The sequence below is a fragment of the Myxine glutinosa genome, chromosome 11, assembly GCF_964187855.1.
Source record: "Myxine glutinosa chromosome 11, kmMyxGlut1.1, whole genome shotgun sequence".
Lineage (NCBI taxonomy): Eukaryota > Metazoa > Chordata > Myxini > Myxiniformes > Myxinidae > Myxine > Myxine glutinosa.
The window spans coordinates 2655237-2670964 of record NC_136271.1 but is presented as its reverse complement, the minus strand read 5'-3'; the positions used below and the strand labels follow the sequence as shown (position 1 = coordinate 2670964).

Below are 15728 nucleotides of genomic sequence, written 5' to 3'. Positions count from 1 at the left end.
CAACCCATCATTGTCTTTTTGAATGCAAGTGAGATATACAGTGGTACCTCGGCTTACGAGTTTAATCCGTTCCGTGACGGAGCTCGTAAGCCAAATCGCTCGTAAGTCAAAGCAAATTTTCCCATTCAAATGCATTGAAATGCTATTAATCCGTTCCAGCCTCAAAAAAAAAACACCAATTTTTTTTGTTAGGTGCTTTTAAATAACAAAAATGTACTTTATAAATAACAAATAATGTATAAACAAGCACGACCTCGTATATACTGTACATAATACAAGAGAATGTAAAGAAATAAACTGGACCTCTATCCATGAAGATATGGAGAAGTTGTTGTTTGTGTGGTTGAAGGAGAAGCAGCTCGCACGAGATACCGTGACCGAGAGCATCATGTGTTTGAAAAGATTGAAACTCGGATATCGAGCACGGACCACGAGGTGTTTTTTCTTTTTTCTTAATCTCGGTTTCAGTGAACTTTTGCTCTGTGCTCACGTGTACTGTACCTGTACCTGTAATGGTACGTCAGAGGATGGCACCTGTTGTCATCATATTAAGTGCAAGATGTTCTGCATCGTAAGTTGGTACACCGTGGTCTTTCGGCGGTGTTTAAGCCGGCCGTCTTGGCTTCTGTCACCATTGGCATTGAGTCTTTCGATGTAGGTAGGTCGTTGTGTGCCGGTGCCTTGGCCGAATTCCTTCATTGCTGCATTGTTAGCTCACCTGGTTTTTTATACCACATCTTTGGTTATCGGACCAGCGAATGACGTCATCTCCAAAGTATGGCTTATTCTCACTTGTCTTGGACGATCTTCTACTTCTAGCCTTCCACCGTGCATTTGGTGTCCACTGTACTTACTGTACAGTGCCTGGTAAAATTGATGTAATGGGTTTTTGACCGTCAACGCCATGAACCGCTAACACTCAAAAGCCCATTTATCGCGCCTTATAAAGCAAAACGCAAACCGAAAGCCATGCCTCTCAAGCGAGGCGTGCTTCCGTGGTCACGTGATCCACAGGTGTAGCTCATTATACCCGCACGCGCGACACGCTTTGGCGGTCACGTGACCAGCCACTCTGGAGGCGGGGATCCCCGCCGATGACGTCACCGGCTGGAGCAAGGAGATTCCTCGCTAATGTATTTCGACGATTGCGTGTTTTATATCCAAGCAGAGATGCTTTCACGGCAAGATAACCACGTGACCGGAACCGGAAGCCACAACCGGAAAATTCAAAAAAATAAATTTTTTGAGCTCGTACATCGGATCTCGGCTCGTATCCCAAAGCAACAAACCGCCCGAGCGACGGCTCGTATCCCGAAAAACTCGTACGTTGGGGCACTCGTAAGCCGAGGTACCACTGTACTGGATTCAATTTACAACCCATCATTGTATTTTTGAATGCAAGTGAGATATACTGGATTCAATTTACAACCCATCATTGTATTTTTGAATGCAAGTGAGATATACTGGATTCAATTTACAACCCATCATTGTATTTTTGAATGCAAGTGAGATATACTGGATTCAATTTACAACCCATCATTGTATTTTTGAATGCAAGTGAGATATACTGGATTCAATTTACAACCCATCAATGTGTTTTTGAATGCAAGTGAGATATACTGGATTCAATTTACAACCCATCATTGTCTTTTTGAATGCAAGTGAGATATACTGGATTCAATTTACAACCCATCATTGTATTTTTGAATGCAAGTGAGATATACTGGATTCAATTTACAACCCATCATTGTATTTTTGAATGCAAGTGAGATATACTGGATTCAATTTACAACCCATCATTGTCTTTTTGAATGCAAGTGAGATATACTGGATTCAATTTACAACCCATCATTGTATTTTTGAATGCAAGTGAGATATACTGGATTCAATTTACAACCCATCATTGTCTTTTTGAATGCAAGTGAGATATACTGGATTCAATTTACAACCCATCATTGTATTTTTGAATGCAAGTGAGATTTTTTTTTTGTTCTGGTTTAAACTCCATCTTCATAACCTGTACACTAAAAGGAATCATTACCATACTGCGTTAATTTATCCATCAACTGCAAATGTCCTTTGTAATTTAGGAGAAAGTGCACCGAGGTCTCGGCTAATGTCCTTATCCTCCATGCAATAGATATTCAAGCTCCTCGATGAGCCTGAAATCACTGAGTGAAAAAATAATAAAGTTGAATGAATGCAAATGTGAGATCATGGGGAAACTCAATGCAGTTGAGCAATAGTTAAATTCTTACCTGGATCTCTGGGAAAGTCACTTGCAGGTGTCAACAAACAGGTATCACCATGGTGACTGAAAAACAGTTGCACACAGACACACTAGATATCTCCTCTGTGGCAAACGTGAAAATTTCCCAAGCTTACCTGATTTCCAACTGCCATGGGGTTGAAAGGTCAAATACGCAAGCAGAAATGGAATGCTGAGCAAATTATTTTTACACCAACCCACAGCTATCATTTTCCTTTTCCAATCTGTTTCAGACAAGACAGATAATATAAACTCTCACACAGGAAAGCTCATTGGTTTTGTCTTTTTTTAATCCCTTCTTTCCATCCTCCACTCGACCAGTGTTGAAAATTGCACTGCCCCGACGGTTTCCATGCAACGTAGCCATCTAAGTTTGGCCTGTAAAAGCGAACTCGCCACATTTTATCCTGACTTTCTTCCTAAAGCTTGCAGAGGCATAATGGGATGAAAGCCAGCCAATTAGTGAAAAGTTGGCACATACATTGGAGTCAAACTGAAGGGAGTGAAGGGGGGCTCTATTTTCTGACATCCGATAATCCTAATTATTCTTAGGTATCTTCAAAAAGCACTGAGCAGATTGAAGACGAGAGAAGAGAGAGGTTGCAAAAATTTAAAATAAGACACGAGCCTTTTGCTGGGCTACGATACACATTCAACGTCTGAAATCGCTCGTCGGCAAAGCATTTCTCTCAGGCCTAAGATCATAAACTTCACAAACAAGCCTGGGGAGGCGAGTTGAGCAAGTGGTCTGACATGGCTAGGCCGGAGAGAGAGTGTCTGCACTTGTGGATGCGATGCCTTGAATGTGAATCACTTTGAATGTGTCACCTCTCTCTTCTGTTCTATTATATTACCTTTGTGCTTTAGAAATGTACAACAGAATAAGTAGGATTGTCATGAGCCAAAAATGGTGTTTTGACATTTTAGACAATGACTGGACACAAGAAGAAGTAGCTGAGATGTTGGACAATCCCCAAAAAGGAAAGCAGAAAAGGAATCAAACGTTACAAATGAAAAAGCAACGGTTCAGTATTCATTTACAATAAAAAAGCAACAACCAAGGACGACCTTATCCCACGTGGTCTTGAGAAAAAGGACAGGCAACTTCATTTGAACTTGGACATGGGACTTTATTGGAAATAATTTATTGGAAGAAGAGGAACCTCGAAGTTCCCACACCCTAAGTGCGAGTGGCAAATTTGATTGGTCAAGATGGCGTCCAATTTTTCCCAGGTACGGCTAAATTGAAGGTTTTTGGAAGTCAAACAAAGCGATCTGTGTTCTACGGTGTTCAAGTATAAAATTCATTCGAAACAAAATAAAGGTTTCAAAGATGTAGGAAAAAAAAAAAACATCATTGAAGCTGAAATTTACTGTCGTTTTTGCCCCGTCTCAGACACCACCTTATTCAACATGTTACATTAGCATGGGTGAAACTGCACAAGTTAAAAAAAAAAAGGAAAACGAGTCATTTGTAGGGGTTCTGGAGGCATGCTGCTTCAGAAAAGCTTTAAATATTGATGTCAAAATAAGCATTTTGGGGGTGATTTTGTCCAAATTGTAACAAAAAAACTATGCAAATAAAAAAGTGATATTTGGGGGAATTTTCTATTTCACCTGAACATCCATTGCTGGGAAGATTATTTTCATTCATTCAAACATTTCATGATCATGAAGTAAATGAATACTGAATACCACATACCTTTTCAGGACTTTTGATACACTCGTGGGCCCGTTGGTCCAAATTTTAATTGGTATTCATGGCCTTGTAGCATACCTGCCTGCTGTAGTGCTTGAGCATTAGCTTACCTTTCACCAAACCCAGATATGTTTGGGCCGTGGTAGGGGAGGAGGGATGGGAGTTGGGGAATTATATGTTCTTTATTGTTTTTGCCAAGTGATACTACTATTATTATTGATGATGTTAATATTATAAGTATTAATTAATAAATGCTTTGTTACAATGTTATCATTCTTTTTGTTATTTATTTTGAAATGCCAAGCGGTGGAAGGACCCATTAAACTGCTCTATACACCTTAACATGATGCGTGTTTTGATACATGGAAATTCTTCCAGATTATTTGTCATTTTGGTGTATCACATTCCACATCAGAAAGTTCCAGTAGAACTCCCCAAAAACATGCCCCACACTCACATGCTCTACCTTTTGAAACCCACATATGGGGCTAACACACACACACCTCTTATAGTATAGATAGGAGAATGAAAAGAAACTCGCCTCTATCAAAGGTAGAAACAGACAGTAAAAAAGGATATCAAAGTTGGTAAAATACCACAAATAAATCACAAAACACCACAGATGTGTCACAGATGAAAACCAAAGCTTGCACAACGCCAAAAGCAGGACCACAAACCTCACAGATCATGTAGCATGGTCAACGAAAGAAAATAATTGGTGAAATCGTAAATTATGTGAAATCAAAAGGTAATGCTTAGATTTGGCGAAATAATCGAAGCACTGATCTGATTCCAAACATGATAAAATAATAAATAAGAAGGTGAGAAAAAGTCAGGAAGCACGTGAGATAACGAGGAGGAAGCACACGAAGCTTGGAAAACGATGCAAATACATCACACATGACTCACGAAATAGCGCGATGGATTAGAAACCTTCACTCGAGCCAATCACATGTAAGTTAAGTACACGTGTGAAATAGAGTTCGGGACTCACAGACAGACTCGTGTAAAGTAGGGGTCGTTTAAATATAGATATTATTATTATTATTATTAATTATTTCTCTTGCACCTGAACAAAAAGAAAAAAATTATTGGACAAATATTTGTCACCACCTTTTAGGAGCATACCTGGAAGGTCATACAAATAAACATTTCCATAAAAATTATAGCACAACACAAATCATGCCGGATCTCCGGGCCGGACCCACGTTATGCCACCTCGGCTTAATGACAAATCCATAGGTGAGGTTAACTTGGGAATGTTCTCTAAAAATAGACAGGTGGAATTAACAAATTATTCCTCTTCCTCTTCTTCTTCTTCCTCCTCCTCCTCCTCCTCTTCTTCTTCCTCCTCCTCCTTCTTCCTCCTCCTCCTTCTTCCTCCTCCTCCTCCTCCTTCTTCTTCTTCCTCCTCCTCCTCTTCTTCTTCCTCCTCCTCCTCCTTCTTCCTCCTCCTTCTTCCTCCTTCTTCTTCCTCCTCCTCCTTCTTCTTCCTCCTCCTCCTTCTTCCTCCTCCTCCTCCTCCTTCTTCCTCCTCCTCCTCCTTCTTCCTCCTCCTCCCCTCCCTCTCCCCAAGATGTATTGGTCTCGTATCAAAGTGATCACAAATTTCACCTCGACCAACAGACATTATCGGGTTTTTTGTTCAGCAGATTTTCAGTCTTCACTTTGTGTGATGCAAAGACGCCACTTCGGTATTTCCCGTGAAGTTCATCGGAGGGAACGGCGATGCGAAACTCCAACAATGGACTCCATTTCCATATTTACCGACGTAGACGGACGTTCTGCTGCCTGGCAGACATGTGACCACGGTAACACTATTGGAAACTTATGTACCCGGATAGCTTCCACACGAATCAATATGGTTAAAAAACGAATCAGCATATCAGAATAGAACCTAAATCCACAAAAATCACGGCATGCTTTTCTGACGATGAAAATACGGAAACCTCCGCATGAGTCGTTACAAAAATCCAGAATTCCGTGCTGTGTGGAAGGAGTTTCACCCATGCATTAGTTCTTCATGCCTGTTGTTTGTATCCTTCATGACGTCCTTAAAAACAGTTTGTTTCCTGTTTGGAATGATTTTCAATTTTGTTTGACTGCCACACAGACAGACAGAGTAAAACAAGTTCCTCACTCTGTGCACGTGCGCAATAGGGATGAGATTCCGTACGATGTGCCAATTTCAGAGCCAATGAACTGCTAAACTGCAGGTTCGTGTTCAAGATGTAATATTCAATTTAAATAAACTTGGTCCTTGATCATAGACCGACGTCGGTAGATAGACAGACCTGAACAGATTCCGTTACCCCACTTTGCACTATCCACATTCCACAGGTTAATCAAATTAAATATTCCCACACTAGGGGATGAATAGTCTGGAAAGTAATGAAGATTAATCCTGATTCACTATTACTTACTCTTGCAAATAAAATCCTTACCTAGTGGATGCATTATCCACGCTGCACAACGCTTGTTCTTGTTGTTGTTGTTGTTGTTGTTGTTGTTGTTCCAGTGACAGAGATGACACTTCTTCGGGTGAAGGAGGAATGCAGTCCTCGTCAACCAAACCAAATTCCAGGCATTCGTTGTCATCTTCGATTTCCTCCCAGCCAGTCTCCATTAAAGAATCAACCTCACCAACACCGCTCATGGAGCCAATGCCACAGACCTCCTCAAAATCTCTCTCTTCTTCTTCTTCTTCCTCCTCCTGCTCCTCCTCCTCCTCCTCCTCCTCCTCCTCCTCCGCCGCTGCCGCCGCCTCTAAATCTGGTCCAAGCAAATGGAACAGTCATCAGGAATTTGTCTAACACGTGTCTTCAGGAAATGGACATTATACTTGATTGTATAAACGGTCCACAAAACAGCAAGACATATCCTCGGAAAACAGACAGTCATCGAGCAAAATTCAGCTCTTGAAATATTGAGACCTCTTAGCAAGCTGATTACTTGTACAGTAGACAAGGAAAAGCTCGAGCAAACATGGACTGACCTTATGTGATGATCATGAGATATAAATGTTTAAAAGCTGGAATATAAAAAAACAACAACACTGACACAAAACATGTAACCGACGACACGTACCATCGTGTACAGAACCATCAGAGTCGTCAAGGACACGATTGCTGCGAGAAATGTTCCTTGGAGCAATAACTTCCTCGTCATCTTCATCGCAAAGAGAGTCCAAATGCGTATTCAATTGAGCGGACGTTTCACTGTACCCTCGTCGCACCTCTTCATTTTCTGGCAAATTTGACGAGGAAGGACCGACGGGTATGAGGTCCGACACGCTGCCGTCTTGTGCGAGGAACCCATCCCCACCAGCAACTGTTTCGGAGCTGAGCGACGGTGATCCGGGGCAAGGTTCCTTTCGTTCACCGGCAGAGCCTCGTTTAACTCTGGGGCAGATCCGGGCAACTTGGCGTTCGGGAAGATCCAAATTGTTTGGGATGACTGGAGGGCTGAAGGAGAAAGACTTTGGAACGGTGGAAGATACTGGTGAGTCTGCGGATGTTGAAAAGCGACATTGATAAGGAACTGGAAAGGAAGAAGACTCCGTGGTGGCCAAGGAAGAGGATTTAGTTCCGTCAACCAAAATACAATCCGTTTCAGAAGGTGCGGAACATAGATAGGAGCGTATATTGCCCTGCCGGCTGTAAATCCCGGGACTGGTTTCAGATTTGGGTGCAAATGGCTTTGTGGTGACTGCAGGACTTGGGGAGCGTGATAAAATGGAGGAAGATGAAATTTCTCCGGATTTCTTGAATGTAAAAGCCCTGAAAGTACAAGTTCGTGACAATGGGCGTAATCATTGAAGTCAATCCTCTTTACAATAATAATGCATTGTATTTATGATAACATGAAGTGTTATGATTTATGGGAGCGAGACATGGGTAATGAATGTAGAGCAGCAACGAAGGCTGGAAAGGGTGGAAATGCGAATGGTTCGGTGGATGTGCAGAGTATCGTTGAGAGAGAGGAAGAAAATGATGAATTGCGAAAGATGATGGGAATAGAGCCTGTGATGGATGCTGCGAAGAGGAACAGGTTGAGATGGTTTGGTCATGTGTTGAGGAAGGATGAAAGTGACTGGTTGAAAAGAGTGATGGAAATGAATGTAGAAGGAAGTAGAGGACGGCGAAGACCGAGAAAGACTTGGCTAAAGATGGTGGAAGAATAAATGCGGGCAAGGGGGTTAACAAGGAGAGATGCAGAAAATAGGACAAAATGGAGAAGATTGTCATGGGGACCGCAAGGCTAACCCCGCTCTTGCAGGGAAAATGGCCTTAAAATGCCTGTTGTATAACATGTCTGATATGAGGGTAATGTTCGTTTGGTATATAAATAATCATTTCAAGGCCACCCACACAATTAGATACCTGCGATTACAAAGCGATCACCATGGGTAAAGTAAGAGTCAGCCCGTGATTCAATGACGGCCATATTTCGTTCGGAATGTCATATGACCATGACCTTTCACATTGAGGGATATTGTGTGTCTCCTTCCACCATCCATTCATATAACTCAAAATTATTACAGTTCCTAAATTATTATTGCATTATTCCAAAATTATTGCAGCCCAAAAAGGTGTTTTTTTTGTTAATTAGGTCACAATCTGAAAAAGGTAGGTGAAGGACACAAATCAAATATCAGGTGCACAACTTCAGTGCAGGTACACTATTATGATGAAAGAACATCTTGGAAGGCCAAGCGGCCTTCTTTGAGATTCCGTGTTGGTAAAATTGAGTGATGACAAAAAAAAATTAATTAATGTTTGATCCATGTGGGCATGATGAACATTAAACGTCAATGCGACTTGCAATTTACTATCTACAAAGGTTAATTTGGTTCTGATCTGCCATACCTTAGTGAAAAATGTTAAAATGTCTTGAATTAGGTCACAATTTAATAAATAATACGAGGAAAACTTCTAAAATTTAAAAAATAAATGAGGCAACCAACTTCTGTCAACTCCATGCACTTTGTATTCTCATTATTGACACAAAATTTCATTCCAAAAGTTCCAAGGGGGAGGTTAATAAGCAGGTGAAGGTTGACCCATCACCTATGGTGGTTAATAAGCAGGTGAAGGTTGACCCACCACCTTTGGTGGTTAATAAGCAGGTGAAGGTTGCCCATCACCTATGGAGGTCAATAAGCAGGTGAAGGTTGACCCATCACCTATGGAGGTTAATCAGCAGAGCAAGTTCACAAGTGTCAATGACCTCGATGACCCCAGCACTGTGACATTTATCAAGCGGTTTACCTGATGTGGTGGAATATTTCGATCATTTCAAAGATTGTTCAACAAACTAAAACCACTCTAGTGACAACCTCTGTGCTCGTTCAGCCACACACCTTGACGAGACAACACAACACCTGTCGCTCCCTCAAAGCCACACACCTTGACAAGCAACACAACACCTGTCGCTCCCTCAAAGCCACACACCTTGACGAGACAACACAACACCTGTCGCTCTCTCAAAGCCACACACCTTGACAAGCAACACAACACCTGTCGCTCCCTCAAAGCCACACACCCTTGACGAGGCAGCAAAACACCTGTCGCTCCCTCAAAGCCACACACCTTGACGAGGCAGCAAAACACCTGTCGCTCCCTCAAAGCCACACACCTTGACGAGACAGCAAAACACCTGTCGCTCCCTCAAAGCCACTCACTCACCCTGAACGTTTCCCAGGATCTTTATGTAGAGACAGCCGGCTCACTCGTTTTCCAGAATGGTGCAGCTCCATCTGTTCCGCTAAGTTGTTCACAGGTAAAGACGCCATGGTGAATTCCTCACGCAACACCGGGCCTCAATTGACTACATTGGATCGAACCTGACTCGTCCACCAAGAGATTGTTCTTCAAGTTCAAAGAGCTTTTGTGAAAAAATCTCCGAAAAAGCATGAAAAAGAGCAAATGCCAGGAGAGGTGATAAAAAACTGACTATGAACAATTGTAACAACTGAAGATGAAGCTTTATCGTTTACACATTTAACATTACAATTTCCACGTGTTTCCACGTGACCCTTTCTCGTTTAGAAATAAGAATCGGAAAAGCAAATCCTCCGCCAAAATGACGTGCCGGAAGTATTGAAGGTGAAAATGATTCTCTTCAGATTTAACGAACATGCACATTCCTAAATTTGTATAAATAAAAAAGGTGAGACGTTTAAACAAAGCACGAATAAGGACGAGAAAGGTATTTAGATTTGAAAACCCTAGCTAGATTTTGAAAGTACTGTTACTAACTATATCGTCATGGTATATATAAACAGAGCCTTTGGAAGCCGCATCAAGGAAATAGAAGGGACATTAAGGCTTTAAAAAACCCATTAGATTCATTAAGCAGGAACATTTTGACTACCCAGCTTCAGTCCTCACTACTTCCAGATACCTAACTACCAACTCGCCATACTTTTGTGTCACGGTTATCCTTTAAACATTGGTGGGATCATCACCATCATCATCATCATCATCATCATCATCATCATCATCATCACCATCATCATCATCCTCATCCTCATCATCATCATCATCATCGAGAAAGATGGTGATCCTGTAATTTAATACCCAGGCCTTATCTTATCGTCTATTGTGCTGTATGTACATATATGTAGAATACTGCATGTACATGTATGCAGATAACTGTATGTAGATTACTGTATCGGTATGTAGATTACTGTATGTACATGTATGTAGAGTACTGTATGTACATGTATGCAGATAACTGTTTGTAGATTACTGTATGTACATGTATGTAGATTACTGTATGTACATGTATGTAGATTACTGTATCGGTATGAAGATTACTGTATGTAGATGTATGTAGATTACTGTATGTACATGTATGTAGATTACTGTATATACATGTACCGGTATGTAGATTATTCAGATCCATAGCGAACTGTAGATAGATTCAGATCCACAGCATCCATAGCCAACATTGGACGATTAAGCAAGGATCCGAATACTGCCAGCACCTGTCCAACACATCGCCAGACTCCACCATCAGGAGAAGTCTCCAGAAACTCTAAAACGACAAGGACTCCTTACAAGCTCTGGATTTGGAAAATGAATTGTGGAAACAATGCTAAATAATGGGTACAGTATATAAATAATACAGGATTTATCCATCCCAACTATATTCTAATGTCGCACAAAGGTACCGGTACATTTGCATATTGATTTGGCACATGTACATGCAACATCTATTGTAGGCCAACACCAGATTCTTCATGGGCTGATCACGATCGATGATCAGCTCAAGGAGGTTATTGAAGGAGAGGAGCAAACTAGACGTCATGAAGTGATTTTTTTAGTCGTGGAGTGGTGGATGACTGGAACAGTCTTCCACAGGAAGTAGTTGAGTTGAATCGAAGACAACAAATTAATGAAAGTCTAAATTGGACGAGCACTGGTGGAATGAGCGCTTCCACCTTCCATAAGTCTGCTCTTCTCAAGCAGGTGAACACACTAAAATTCAGTATTACTGTGGTTTACCACGACTGTGGTTTTCACCGACTGTGGTGTTCACCACCAATACGAGTAATGAGAGACTAGGCCCGAGGCACAAGCCTGCAACGGGCTCCATTATAGGGGATTCCGAATACGCGCCGACCAGCAGATGGTACTCATACATTTACATACAGTAATCTACACACATGTACATACAGTAATCTACATACATGTACATACAGTAATGTACATACATCTACATACAGTAATCTACATACAGTAATATACATACATGTAGGCCTACATACGGTAATATACGTACATCTACATACTGGTACAGTAATGTACATACAGTAATCTACATACATGTACATACAGTAATCTACATATGTCTACACACCGGTACAGCAATGTACATACATTAATCTACATACATGTACATACAGTAATCTACATACCGGTACAGTAATCTACATACAGTTATCTGCATACATGGACAGACTGCAATCTACATTCATGCACATACAGCAATCTACATACATGTACATACAGTAATCTACATACATGTACATACAGTAATCTACATACATGTACACACAGTAATCTACATACATGTACATAGTAATCTACATACATGTACACACAGTAATCTACATTACATGTACATACAGTAATCTACATCCATGTACACACAGTAATCTACATACATGTGCATACAGTAATCTACATACATGTACTCACAGTAATCTACATACATGTACATACAGTAATCTACATGCATGTACACACAGTAATCTACATACATGTACATGCAGTAATCTACATACATGTACATACAGTAATCTACATAATGGTACAGTAATGTACATACAGTAATCAACATACATGTACGTACAATAATGTACATGCAGTAATCTACATACAGTAATATACATACATGTACATACAGTAATCTACATACCAGTACAGCATTGTACATACAGTAATCTACATACCGGCACAGTAATCTACATACAGTTATCTGCATACATGTACATACAGTAATCTACATTCATGTACAAACAGTAATCTTCATACCGATACAGTAATCTACATACAGTTATCTGCATACCAGTACATGTACATACAGTAATAGACATGCATGTAAATACAGTAATCCACATACTGGTACAGTAATCTACATGGTTATCTGCATACATGTACATACAGTAATCTACACACATGTACATACAGTAATCTACATACAGTTATCTGCATACATGTACATAAAGTTACCTGCATGCATGCACATACAGTAATCTACATACATGTACATACAGTAATCTACATACAGTTATCTGCATACATGTACATACAGTAATCTACATACATGCACATACAGTACTCTACATACAGTACTCTACATACATGTACGTACAGTAATCTACACACATGTACATACAGTAATCTACATACAGTTATCTGCATACATGTACATACAGTAATCTACATACATGCATATACAGTATGCAGATCTACATACATGCAGATTACATACAGTAATCTACATACATGTACATACAGTAATCTACATACATGTACATACAGTAATCTACCTGCATGTACATACAGTACTCTACGTACATATGCATAATGTACATACAGTAATCTACATACCGGCACAGTAAACTACATACAGTTATCTGCATACATGTACATACAGTAATCTACATTCATGTACAAACAGTAATCTTCATACCGATACAGTAATCTACATACAGTTATCTGCATACCAGTACATGTACATACAGTAATAGACATGCATGTAAATACAGTAATCCACATACCGGTACAGTAATCTACATGGTTATCTACACACATGTACATACAGTAATCTACATACAGTTATCTGCATAAATGTACCTAAAGTTAGCTGCATACATGTACATACAGTAATCTACATACATGTACATACAGTAATCTACATACAGTTATCTGCATACATGTACATACAGTAATCTACATACATGCACATACAGTACTCTACAAACAGTAATCTACATACATGTACATACAGTAATCCACATACATGTACATACAGTAATCTACGTGCATGTACATACAGTACTCTACGCACATATGCATACAGTATTCTACATGCATGTACATACAGTAATCTACATTCATGTACATACAGTACTCTTCATACAGTAATCTACATGCATGTACATACAGTAATCTACATACATGTACATACAGTAATCTACGTGCATGTACATACAGTACTCTACATACATATGCATACAGTATTCTACATATATGTACATACAGTTATCTACATTCATGTACATATAGTAATCTACATACATGTACATACAGTAATCTACATACATGTACATACAGTAATCTACATACATGTACATACAGTACTCTACATACATCTACATGTGCCAAACCAACACATCCGCCAAACTAACACAAACGCCAAACCAACACATTCGCCAAACCAACACATTTGACAAACCAACACATGTGCCAAACCAACACATTCGCCAAACTAACACAAGCACCAAACCAGAAAATTCGCCAAATTAACACATGCACCAAACCAACACATTCGCCAAACTAACACATGCGCCAAACCAACACATTCACGAAACTAACACATGCTTTAAAGTTAAACCAACACATTCGCCAAACTAACACATGTGCCAAACCAACACATTCGCCAAACTAACACATGCGCCAAACCAACACATTCACGAAACTAACACATGCTTTAAAGTTAAACCAACACATTCGCCAAACTAACACATGCGCCAAACTAACACGTGTGCCAAACTAACACATGCTCCAAACCAGGACATGTGCAAAACTAACACATGTGCCAAACCAACACATTCGCCAAACCAGGACATGTGCAAAACTAACACATGTGCCAAACCAACACATTCGCCAAACCAGGACATGTGCAAAACTAACACATGCGCCAAACTAACACATGCGCCAAACTAACACGTGCGCCAAACTAACACATGCTCCAAACCAACACATTCACCAAACCAACACATTCACCAAACTAACACATGTGCCAAACCAACACATTCGCCAAACCAGGACATGTGCAAAACTAACACATGCGCCAAACCAACACATTCGCCAAACCAAGACATGTGCCAAACCAACACATTCGCCAAACCACACATTCGTCAAACCAACACATGTGCCAAACCAACACACGTGCCAAATCAACACATGCACCAAACCAACACATGCACCACACCAACACACCCGCCAAACTAACACATGCGCCAAACCAACACATTCGAAACCAAGACATGTGCCAACCCAACACATTTGCTAAACTAACACATGTGCCAAACTAACACATGCGCCAAACCAACATATTCGCCAAACCAACACATGCGCCAAACCAACACATTCGCCAAACCAACACATGTGCCAATCCAACACATTCGCCAAACTAACACATGCACCAAACCAACACAATCGCCAAACTTACACATGTGCCAAACCAACACATTCGCCAAAGTTATACATGTGCCAAACGAACACATGCGCCAAACCAACACATTCGCCAAACTAACATATGTGCCAAACCAACACATTCGCCAAACTAACACGTGCGCCAAACTAACACATTCACCAAACTAACACATGCACCAAACCAACACATTCGCCAAACTAACACGTGCGCCAAACTAACACATTCTCCAAACTAACACCTGCGCCAAACCAAGACATTTGCCAAACTAACACATGCTCCAAACCAACACATGCGCCAAACCAACACATGCGCCAAACCAACACATGCGCCAAACCAACACATTCGCCAAACCAACACATTCGCCAAACTAACATATGTGCCAAACCAACACATTCGCCAAACTAACACGTGCGCCAAACTAACACATTTGCCAAACCAACACATGCGCCAAACTAACACATTCGCCAAACTAACACATGCGCCAAACCAACACATTCGCCAAACTAACACATGCGCCAAACCAACACATTCGCCAAACTAACACATGCGCCAAACCAACACATTCGCCAAACTAACGCATGCACCAAACCAACACATCCGCCAAACTAGAACGCCACTCAGTAGAGCGCATACTCCCGCCGTGGGTCAAGTTGGAATAGTACGATTTCACGAAAGTTTGAGGGAGTAGTTCAGTGACAACACAAGACAAGCCAACACAAGACAAAAAACTGCACAGATATATATATATTATATATATATATATATATAATATATATATATATATATATATATATATATATATATATA

At 40.5% G+C, this 15728-nt stretch overlaps 2 protein-coding genes across 3 annotated transcripts in view; both read right to left on the bottom strand.

Moving 5' to 3' along the window:
* LOC137436359 (recQ-like DNA helicase BLM) overlaps positions 1 to 10077 on the bottom strand; it is a 99898-nt gene extending 89821 nt beyond the window's left edge. The window contains exons 1-4 of one of the 2 annotated variants that reach the window (XM_068130064.2): positions 9656 to 10077; positions 7056 to 7747; positions 6413 to 6740; positions 2259 to 2314 (exon numbers count right to left, since the gene is read on the bottom strand). In XM_068130064.2, coding sequence (XP_067986165.2) covers positions 2259 to 2314; positions 6413 to 6740; positions 7056 to 7747; positions 9656 to 9762 — 1183 coding nt within the window. In that variant the 5' untranslated portion in view covers positions 9763 to 10077. Of the gene's footprint in view, positions 1 to 2258; positions 2315 to 6412; positions 6741 to 7055; positions 7748 to 9655 lie in introns of those variants that run through there. The other variant, XM_068130065.2, reaches the window with a different exon arrangement.
* Positions 1 to 15728, bottom strand: part of TAF5 (TATA-box binding protein associated factor 5) — a 543784-nt gene that overhangs the window by 401478 nt on the left and 126578 nt on the right. The window lies entirely within an intron of this gene.